A 12,012-nucleotide genomic window follows, 5' to 3' on the forward strand; every position below is an offset into this window, starting at 1 on the left:
CGTCTGGTGTGGGGGTTCAAAATCAATTTGCGCACGATGGTGCATGATGGCGCACACGTGCGTCCGGTTTGGGCATGGTGTTAGGTGTTCCACTGAGACGGGTGACCTATTTTAAACCCAATATCAAGTGTCTTGCTTTCTCTCCTTGTCTCCTTTTCTGATGAGAAAGAGCTGGACTGATAAAAGTAAAAAAGCTAGCAGGCATGACGACAGAATAGCAAGTACAGTTGAGCAGAAAACAAACTAAAAGAGAGTACAATTAGCTGTTTTGCTTGTGTTTGCTTGTGTTGTTATTCTCTAAAGTGAAGAGAGGCCATGTTAGACTACAGATAAGGAAATGCTTCACCCTCGTTTGCTTGCATTTAGGGAATAGTGTTGTTCAGAATCTTAATACTGTCTCCTCTCCTCTCCTCCCCTCCCCTCCTCTCCTCTCCTCTCCTCTCCTCTCCTGACAGGATGATGAGGTGGTGCTGCAGAGTGTTGCCACCATCCAGAAGGAGAATCGCAAGTTTTGTCTGTCCGTGGAGGGACTCGGAAATCGACTATGCTTCCTAGAACCTACATCTGAGGCTAAGGTGAGTGGAGTGTCCATCAGTGCTTGGTATGGACTAGTTTTGACTGCATTTAAATACTTTCAAAGTCTCTTTGATTATTTCCGGTGTTATTAAGCATTCATACAAAAAGATTGTCACCTTAGAGGCAAAATAGTCTCATGTGAATCTCAAAGACATATTTTGAGTCTGACTCCCCACCATATTCCTGCTTGGTAAATGGCTATGATAACCCCAAACAAGTACATACTGCTTTAGAATGTCAATCAGCAACAGACACTATTTTATAGAGTTCTAATCTAATGGACCGACCATTTAAAATGAGAATAGCTGTTTGTTGGAATTCTGATTCTATTCTCTGAAGTCTGTTATGTTAATGGTTCTAAGAATCCTGTGACACAGCACCATGACAACAGCAACATTCTCTGAACCCGTTGAACTTCTCAAGCTGTCAATCAGGGAATACTCAGCTGGTTCAGGAGATGGGCATAAGGAAGTTAAAACACATTAGCCTGGTTCCCGATCTGTTTGTGAGGTATAGCCAATGAGTTAGCTGTAGAGCACAAACCGATCTTGAAAGTCATGAAAGTCTTATCTTTCTTCAGAAATGAGCATGATAAGAGGTTTTCGGTATTGTAATATAGATCCACTCATCACAGAACATTGACTTGAATGGGAATACCTGTTCTAGTCAGTCTTTTTCTATGCTATTCATTACATCTTGCACATACAGTAAGTACAGTACACACATTGTTACAGCACATACAGCACATATAGTATATACAGTACATACAGCACACCGTGCACAGTAAACAGCACAAACAGTACATACAGTACATACAGTACATACAGTACACAGTACATACAGCACATACAGTACATGCAGTACACAGTACATACAGTACATGCAGCACACAGTACATACAACACACAGTACATACAGTACATACAGCACATACAGCACGTACAGTACATACAGTTCATACAGCACACAGTACATACAGCACATACAGCACATACAGCACATACAGTTCATACAGTACATACAATACATACAATACATACAGCACATACAGTACATACAGCACATACAGCACGTACAGTACATACAGTTCATACAGCACACAGTACATACAGCACATACAGCACATACAGCACATACAGTACATAAAGTACATACAGCACATACAGTACATACAGCACATACAGTACACAGTACATACAGTACATACAGCACATACAGCACACAGTACATACAGCACATACAGCATATACAGCACATACAGTACATACATCACACAGTACATATATCACACAGTACATACAGCACATACAGTACATACAGTACATACAGTACACAGTACATATATCACACAGTACATACAGTACATACAGCACATACAGTACATACAGCACATACAGCACACAGTACATATATCACATACAGCACATACAGTACATACAGCACATACAGTACATTCAGTACATACAGCACATACAGTACATACAGCACACACAGCACATACAGTACATACAGTACATACAGCACATACAGCACATACAGTACATGCAGTAATACAGCGCACACAGTACATACAGCACACAGTACATACAGCACATACAGTACATACAGCACATACAGTACATACAGCACACAGTACATACAGCACAACTAGCACATGCAGCACATACAGCACATACAGTACATACAGCACACAGTACATACAGTACATACAGCACACAGCACATACAGCACATACAGTACATACAGCACACAGCACATACAGTACATACAGCACATACCGCACATACAGTACATACAGCACACAGTACACAGCACAAACAGCACATACATCACACAGTACATACAGCACATACAGTACATACAACACACAGTACATACAGCACAAATAGCACATGCAGCACATACAGTACATACAGTACATACAGCACACGGTACATACAGCACACAGTACATACAGCACATACAGCACATACAGTACATGCAGCACACAGTACATACAGCACATACAGTACATACAGTACATGCAGCACACAGTACATACAGCACATACAGTACATACTTCACATACAGTACATACAGTACATACAGTACATACAGCACACAGTACACACAGCACATACAGTACATCAGCACATACAGCGCCTACAGCACAAACAGCACATTCTTGCAAAGTTGGTGTCTAATAACTTCTAATTGTACATGGAAACTTTCCCAATTTGCAATTAACTCACAATGACCTGATCATTGCTCCTGTTTCACAGATAAATTAAGTTCGTAATAATGACTGAGATGCATTTTCGCCTTTAGATTGTGTGTATTCAGAGATATTACTGCACATAAACTGACTCACTCAGAGATATTACTGCACATAAACTGACTCACTCAGAGATATTACTGCAGATAAACTGACTCACTCAGAGATATTACTGCAGATAAACTGACTCACTCAGAGATATTACTGCAAATAAACTGACTCACTCAGAGATATTACTGCAGATAAACTGACTCACTCAGAGATATTACTGCAGATAAACTGACTCACTCAGAGATATTACTGCAGATAAACTGACTCACTCAGAGATATTACTGCAGATAAACTGACTCACTCAGAGATATTACTGCAGATAAACTGACTCACTCAGAGATATTACTGCAGATAAACTGACTCACTCAGAGGTATTACTGCAGATAAACTGACTCACAGACAGTGAAAGGCTGCAGTCAGTGATGATATAGAAATATGTGAAAGTTGAGAAAACCATCTTTCAATGTTTTGGTACTACTGTTGGAGAGACATTCTTTGTATACACCCATTCAGCATTGTTAATACAAAAACAGTTCAGCAGGTAGATCACACTAGATATGATTACACTGTGATTACAGTTCCTCTCTATGATTACACTGTGATTACAGTTCCTCTCTATGATTACACTGTCATTACAGTTCCTCTCTCCGTGATTACACTGTCATTACAGTGCCTCTCTATGATTACACTGTGATTACAGCTCCTCTCTATGATTACACTGTGATTACAGTTCCTCTCTATGATTACACTGTGATTACAGTTCCTCTCTATGATTACACTGTGATTACAGTTCCTCTCTATGATTACACTGTGATTACAGCTCCTCTCTATGATTACACTGTCATTACAGTACCTCTCTATGATTACACTGTGATTACAGTTCCTCTCTATGATTACACTGTGATTACAGTTCCTCTCTCCGTGATTACACGGTCATTACAGGCCTCTCTATGGTTACACTGTGATTACAGTTCCTCTCTATGATTACACTGTGATTACAGTTCCTCTCTATGATTACACTGTGATTACAGTTCCTCTCTATGATTACACTGTCATTACAGTGCCTCTCTATGATTACACTGTGATTACAGTTCCTCTCTATGATTACACTGTGATTACAGTTCCTCTCTCTATGATTACACTGTCATTACAGTGCCTCTCTATGATTACACTGTGATTACAGTGCCTCTCTTTGATTACACTGTGATTACAGTCCTCTCTATGATTACACTGTGATTACAGTTCCTCTCTCTATCATTACACTGTGATTACAGTGCCTCTCTCTTTGATTACACTGTGATTACAGTGCCTCTCTCTTTGATTACACTGTGATTACAGTGCCTCTCTATGATTACACTGTGATTACAGCTCCTCTCTATGATTACACTGTCATTACAGTTCCTCTCTTTGATTACACTGTGATTACAGTTCCTCTCTCCGTGATTACACTGTCATTACAGTTCCTCTTTATGATTACACTGTCATTACAGTTCCTCTCTCCATGATTACACTGTCATTACAGTTCCTCTCTATGATTACACTGTCATTACAGTGCCTCTCTATGATTACACTGTGATTACAATGCCTCTCTTTGATTACACTGTGATTACAGTTCCTCTCTTTGATTACACTGTAATTACAGTACCTCTCTATGATTACACTGTGATTACAGTTCCTCTCTCTATGATTACACTGTGATTACAGTTCCTCTCTCTATGATTACACTGTGATTACAGTTCCTCTCTCTATGATTGCACTGTGATTACAGTTCCTCTCTCTTTGATTACATTGTGATTACAGTACCTCTCTATGATTACACTGTGATTACAGTTCCTCTCTCTGATTACACTGTGATTACAGTTCCTCTCTCTATGATTACACTGTGATTACAGTTCCTCTCTCTGATTACACTGTGATTACAGTTCCTCCCTCTTTGATTACACTGTGATTACAGTGCCTCTCTATGTTTACACTGTGATTACAGTGCCTTTCTATGATTACACTGTGATTACAGTTCCTCTCTATGATTACACTGTGATTACAGTTCCTCTATGATTACACTGTGATTACAGTTCCTCTCTCTATGATTACACTGTGATTACAGTGCCTCTCTCTTTGATTACACTGTGATTACAGTGCCTCTCTATGATTACACTGTGATTACAGCTCCTCTCTATGATTACACTGTCATTACAGTTCCTCTCTTTGATTACACTGTGATTACAGTTCCTCTCTCCGTGATTACACTGTCATTACAGTTCCTCTTTATGATTACACTGTCATTACAGTTCCTCTCTCCATGATTACACTGTCATTACAGTTCCTCTCTATGATTACACTATCATTACAGTGCCTCTCTATGATTACACTGTGATTACAATGCCTCTCTTTGATTACACTGTGATTACAGTTCCTCTCTATGATTACACTGTCATTACAGTTCCTCTCTATGATTACACTGTCATTACAGTTCCTCTCTATGATTACACTGTAATTACAGTTCCTCTCTTTGATTACACTGTGATTACAGTTCCTCTCTCTATGATTACACTGTCATTACAGTTCCTCTCTATGATTACACTGTCATTACAGTGCCTCTCTATGATTACACTGTGATTACAGTGCCTCTCTTTGATTACACTGTGATTACAGTTCCTCTCTATGATTACACTGTCATTACAGTTCCCCTCTATGATTACACTGTGATTACAGATCCTCTCTTTGATTACACTGTGATTACAGTTCCTCTCTATGATTACACTGTGATTACAGTTCCTCTCTCTATGATTACACTGTGATTACAGTTCCTCTCTCTATGATTACACTGTGATTACAGTGCCTCTCTCTATGATTACACTGTGATTACAGGTCCTCTCTCTATGATTGCACTGTGATTACAGGTCCTCTCTCTTTGATTACATTGTGATTACAGTACCTCTCTATGATTACACTGTGATTACAGTTCCTCTCTCTGATTACACTGTGATTACAGTTCCTCTCTCTATGATTACACTGTGATTACAGTTCCTCCCTCTTTGATTACACTGTGATTACAGTACCTCTCTATGATTACACTGTGATTACAGTTCCTCTCTCTGATTACACTGTGATTACAGTTCCTCTCTCTATGATTACACTGTGATTACAGTTCCTCCCTCTTTGATTACACTGTGATTACAGTGCCTCTCTATGATTACACTGTGATTACAGTGCCTCTCTATGATTACACTGTGATTACAGTTCCTCCCTCTTTGATTACACTGTCATTACAGTTCCTCTTTATGATTACAGTGTCATTACTGTTCTCTATTTAAAAAACTAAAAACATTGCATTGGGACAAATCATCAACTATATCTTGTAATAAATAATGTAGAAAATTAGCACGTTGATTTGACTAAACTGCTTGGAGTAACCCTGGACTTTAAACTGTCATGATCAAAACATATTGATGCAGTAGTAGCTTAGATGGGGAGAAGTCTGTCTATAATTTTAATTTATTTTATCTTTATTTAACTAGGCAAGTCTGTTAAGAACAAATTCTTATTTTCAATGACAGCCTAGGAACAGTGGGTTAACTGCCTTGTTCAGGGGCAGAACGACAGATTTGTACCTTGTCAGCTCGGGGATTCAAACTTGCAACCTTTCGGTCGCTAGTCCAACGCTCTACCCACTAGGCTACGCTGCCACCCCATAATAGAGCGCTGCTCTGCTTTCTTATCAACACTATCAACAAGGCAGGTCCTACAGGCCCTAGTTTTGTCACACCTGGACTACTGTGCCCTTGTGTGGTCAGGTGCCACAAAGAGGGACTTAGGAAAATTACAATTGGCTCAGAACAGAGCAGCACGGCTGGCCCTTAAATATACACAGGGAGCTAACATCAATGACATGCATGTCAATCTTTCATGGTTCAAAGTGGAAGAGAGATTGACTTCAACACTGCTTGTATTTGTGAGAGCTATTGACATGTTGAATGCACCGAGCTGTCTGTCTAAACTACTGGCACACAGCTCGGACACCCACGCATACCCCACAAGACATGCCACCAGAGGTCTCTTCACAGTCCCCAAGTCCAGAACAGACTATGGGAGGCGCACAGTACTACATAAAGCCATGACTACATGGAACTCTGTTCCACATCAGGTAACTGATGCAGCAGTAAAATTAGATTTAAAAAACAGGTGAAAATACATATTGTGGAACAGCGGAGACTGTGAAGAGACACACACAAAGGTACAGACACAAGCATACGCACACTCACGCTCTCACACCCACTCTACACTCACGTACATTGTTATATTGTTGTATGGTGGTATTATACATGTTGTATTGTAGATATGTAGTGGTGTAATAATGGTACATGATGTACTGTTTTATATTTATTTATGTGTAAGGTAAGTGCCTTAATGTGTTTGGACCCCAGGAAGAGTAGTTGCTGCCTTGGCAACAGCTAATGGGGATTCCTAATAAATACAAATACAAATTGCACATCTTTCTTCCCTCCCTGGGTGTCCTATATCACACTGTTCTCTCTTCATCTGTCTGCCCTCCCTGGGTGTCCTATATCACACTGTTCTCTCTTCATCTGTCTGCCCTCCCTGGGTGTCCTATATCACACTGTTCTCTCTTCATCTGTCTGCCCTCCCTGGGTGTCCTATATCACACTGTTCTCTCTTCATCTGTCTGCCCTCCCTGGGTGTCCTATATCACACTGTTCTCTCTTCATCTGTCTGCCCTCCCTGGGTGTCCTATATCACACTGTTCTCTCTTCATCTGTCTTCCCTCCCTGGGTGTCCTATATCACACTGTTCTCTCTTCATCTGTCAGCCCTCCCTGGGTGTCCTATATCACACTGTTCTCTCTTCATCTGTCTTCCCTCCCTGGGTGTCCTATATCACACTGTTCTCTCTTCATCTGTCTGCCCTCCCTGGGTGTCCTATATCACACTGTTCTCTCTTCATCTGTCTTCCCTCCCTGGGTGTCCTATATCACACTGTTCTCTCTTCATCTGTCTGCCCTCCCTGGGTGTCCTATATCACACTGTTCTCTCTTCATCTGTCTGCCCTCCCTGGGTGTCCTATATCACACTGTTCTCCTTTCATCTGTCTGCCCTCCCTGGGTGTCCTATATCACACTGTTCTCCTTTCATCTGTCTGCCCTCCCTGGGTGTCCTATATCACACTGTTCTCTCTTCATCTGTCTTCCCTCCCTGGGTGTCCTATATCACACTGTTCTCTCTTCATCTGTCTGCCCTCCCTGGGTGTCCTATATCACACTGTTCTCCTTTCATCTGTCTGCCCTCCCTGGGTGTCCTATATCACACTGTTCTCTCTTCATCTGTCAGCCCTCCCTGGGTGTCCTATATCACACTGTTCTCTCTTCATCTGTCAGCCCTCCCTGGGTGTCCTATATCACACTGTTCTCTCTTCATCTGTCTGCCCTCCCTGGGTGTCCTATATCACACTGTTCTCTCTTCATCTGTCTGCCCTCCCTGGGTGTCCTATATCACACTGTTCTCCTTTCATCTGTCTGCCCTCCCTGGGTGTCCTATATCACACTGTTCTCCTTTCATCTGTCTGCCCTCCCTGGGTGTCCTATATCACACTGTTCTCTCTTCATCTGTCTGCCCTCCCTGGGTGTCCTATATCACACTGTTCTCTCTTCATCTGTCTTCCCTCCCTGGGTGTCCTATATCACACTGTTCTCTCTTCATCTGTCTGCCCTCCCTGGGTGTCCTATATCACACTGTTCTCTCTTCATCTGTCTGCCCTCCTTGGGTGTCCTATATCACACTGTTCTCTCTTCATCTGTCTGCCCTCCCTGGGTGTCCTATATCACACTGTTCTCTCTTCATCTGTCAGCCCTCCCTGGGTGTCCTATATCACACTGTTCTCTCTTCATCTGTCAGCCCTCCCTGGGTGTCCTATATCACACTGTTCTCTCTTCATCTGTCAGCCCTCCCTGGGTGTCCTATATCACACTGTTCTCCCTTCAGATCATGGTAATGGGTTAGATGAAGAGATGTTGCCTGAGCTGTCCACACACAGTCAGCACGTCTCCCGTCTTCATTGATCAAGACACGTTAACACAGAACAGAGACAAGGGGAACTGTGTGTGTGTGTGTGTGTGCGTGTGCGTGTGCGTGCGCGTGCGCGTGTGTGTGTTGAGTCCTATTATTTTGTTTCACACACCTGTTTCCATATTTCCTGGCAGGAGACAGCTTGGTAAATCCGCTTTGTCTTTTCTGAGGTGTCTGCGTCTCTGTTAAGGAAGCTGTTGTTCATCACACCGTTAAAGGAATAGTTATCCTACAATGCTCTCCCCAAAATATACCTTTAATAAAAGGAAATTCATGGTCTGGCACCAATCTTGACTTACTTCCTTGTTGACATCTATCCTTCTATCCTTGTTGAGCTCATATAATATATTTTATATTTCTACTTACAACACCAATTTATTCACTTGGATATCCAGGAAGTAGCTACTCTCCACGTACAGTATTGTATAATTCCCTGATCCTCCCTTACCTTTGTAATAATGACAAAGGTAAACTCTACTGAGGGTGTCTCCCCAGGAACAGGGTTGGAGTTAAAACCTACAGGATGGTATCTCTCCAGGAACAGGGTAGGAGTTAAAACCTACAGGAGGGTGTCTCTCCAGGAACAGGGTTGGAGTTAAAACCTACAGGAGGGTGCCTCTCCAGGAACAGGGTTGGAGTTAAAACCTACAGGATGGTAGCTCTCCAGGAACAGGGTTGGAGTTAAAAACTACAGGAGGGTGCCTCTCCAGGAACAGGGTTGGAGTTAAAACCTACAGGAGGGTGTCTCCCCAGGAACAGGGTTGGAGTTAAAACCTACAGGAGGGTAGCTCTCCAGGAACAGGGTTGGAGTTAAAACCTACAGGAGGGTGTCTCTCCAGGAACAGGGTTGGAGTTAAAACCTACAGGAGGGTAGCTCTCCAGGAACAGGGTTGGAGTTAAAACCTACAGGAGGGTATCTCTCTAGGAACAGGGTTGGAGTTAAAACCTACAGGATGGTATCTCTCTAGGAACAGGGTTGGAGTTAAAACCTACAGGAGGGTATCTCTCTAGGAACAGGGTTGGAGTTAAAACCTACAGGAGGGTATCTCTCTAGGAACAGGGTTGGAGTTAAAACCTACAGGAGGGTATCTCTCCAGGAACAGGGTTGGAGTTAAAACCTACAGGATGGTATCTCTCCAGGAACAGGGTAGGAGTTAAAACCTACAGGAGGGTATCTCTCTAGGAACAGGGTAGGAGTGAAAACCTACAGGATGGTAGCTCTCCAGGAACAGGGTAGGAGTTAAAACCTACAGGAGGGTATCTCTCCGGGAACAGGGTTGGAGTTAAAACCTACAGGAGGGTATCTCTCCGGGAACAGGGTAGGAGTTAAAACCTACAGGAGGGTATCTCTCTAGGAACAGGGTAGGAGTGAAAACCTACAGGATGGTAGCTCTCCAGGAACAGGGTTGGAGTTAAAACCTACAGGAGGGTATCTCTCCAGGAACAGGGTAGGAGTTAAAACCTACAGGAGGGTATCTCTCCGGGAACAGGGTAGGAGTTAAAACCTACAGGATGGTATCTCTCCGGGAACAGGGTAACACTACAGTATAACAATAATAGAAGAATATGCCCTTATTCACACCTACAATCATTTTACCTTTCCCAAATTCTAACCCTAACCATCAGGTGTGGAAACACAGAGCTGACCTTGGATCAGTAGTTAAAGGTAACGTACTCTGTTAGAACAGGAATATGTTGTATTTCATTTGAATGGGATGTAACACTACACAGTATACAGTATATAGAGAAGGACCAGGTCAGTTGTACAATGTTACCCTTTAGTGTTGCTTAACTACAGTAAACAGACCACAGTTCTCAATTTATGAGACTTTAAGGAGTAGGTGTTTTATGGTATTATAATAGTGTGACCACCATGGCAGAGCTCAGCTCCCTGGACAGAGACCAGCCAGTAGGATAATTGGTACTTTAATTTGAATTATTCATGAAATAAAATAGAGGAGAAATCTAGCTTAAAGTGTTGCAGGGACTGTTGGATAAGGTCACATGACATTAGGAGAATTTCAGTATAAAGTGTTGCAGGTACTGTTGGATAAGGTCACATGACATTTCTGTCATATTTTTGTCACAGCGGGGACTGTGAGGACACACACACACTCTCTGACACACGCACACACACACACACACACACACACACACACACACACACACACACACACACACACACACACACACACACACACTCTCTGACAGACATATTATTTTTGTTGTATTGTTTCTATATGCTTGTATTTTAAATGTGTGTGACTGTCCTTGTCTATCAGTGTATCAGTGTTTGTGTGACTGTCCTTGTCTATCAGTGTATCAGTGTTTTGTGTGACTGTCCTTGTCTATCAGTGTATCAGTGTTTTGTGTCACTGTCGTTGTCTATCAGTGTTTTGTGTGACTGTCCTTGTCTATCAGTGTATCAGTGTTTTGTGTGACTGTCGTTGTCTATCAGTGTATCAGTGTTTTGTGTGATTGTCCTTGTCTATCAGTGTATCAGTGTTTGTGTGACTGTCCTTGTCTATCAGTGTATCAGTGTTTTGTGTGACTGTCCTTGTCTATCAGTGTATCAGTGTTTTGTGTGACTGTCCTTGTCTATCAGTGTATCAGTGTTTTGTTACTGCAAAATCATCCCTCTATTTGAGCCAGGTGTTTCAGATGGCTTAACTATGTAGCTGCATTTGTTTCTCCTTCATTTTTGAAAAAATGTATTTGTTCAAAAAGTTAATCTACTGTCTTTATCTCTGAGTCAACTACTCACCATTTATTCACTGCGGTGCTAGCTAGCTGTAGCTTATGCTTTCAGTACTAGATTCATTCTCTGATCCTTTGATTGGGTGGACAACATGTCAGTTCATGCTGCAAGAGCTCTGATAGGTTGGAGGACGTCCTCCGGAAGTTGTCATAATTACTGTGTAAGTCTATGGAAGGGACTGAGAACCATGAGCCTCCTAAGTTTTGTATTGAAGTCAATGTACCCAGAGGAGGACGGGAGCTAGCTGTCCTCCGGCTACACCATGGTTCTACCCTACAGACTGCTGTTGACGC

At 42.1% G+C, this 12,012-nt stretch overlaps 1 protein-coding gene across 5 annotated transcripts in view; it reads left to right on the forward strand.

Annotated features, from left to right (window-relative positions):
• LOC106608253 (ryanodine receptor 3) overlaps window positions 1–12,012 on the forward strand; it is a 288,745-nt gene that overhangs the window by 31,490 nt on the left and 245,243 nt on the right. For all 5 annotated transcript variants that reach the window (XR_006770345.1, XM_045721102.1, XM_045721103.1 and 2 more), the window contains exon 2: window positions 456–575. Coding sequence is in view for 4 of the 5 variants with exons in the window: in XM_045721102.1 (XP_045577058.1) it covers window positions 456–575 (120 nt within the window). In the remaining variant the exon portion in view is untranslated. The remainder of the gene's footprint in view (window positions 1–455; window positions 576–12,012) is intronic.

Source organism: Salmo salar, chromosome ssa06 (genome assembly GCF_905237065.1).
Source record: "Salmo salar chromosome ssa06, Ssal_v3.1, whole genome shotgun sequence".
Lineage (NCBI taxonomy): Eukaryota > Metazoa > Chordata > Actinopteri > Salmoniformes > Salmonidae > Salmo > Salmo salar.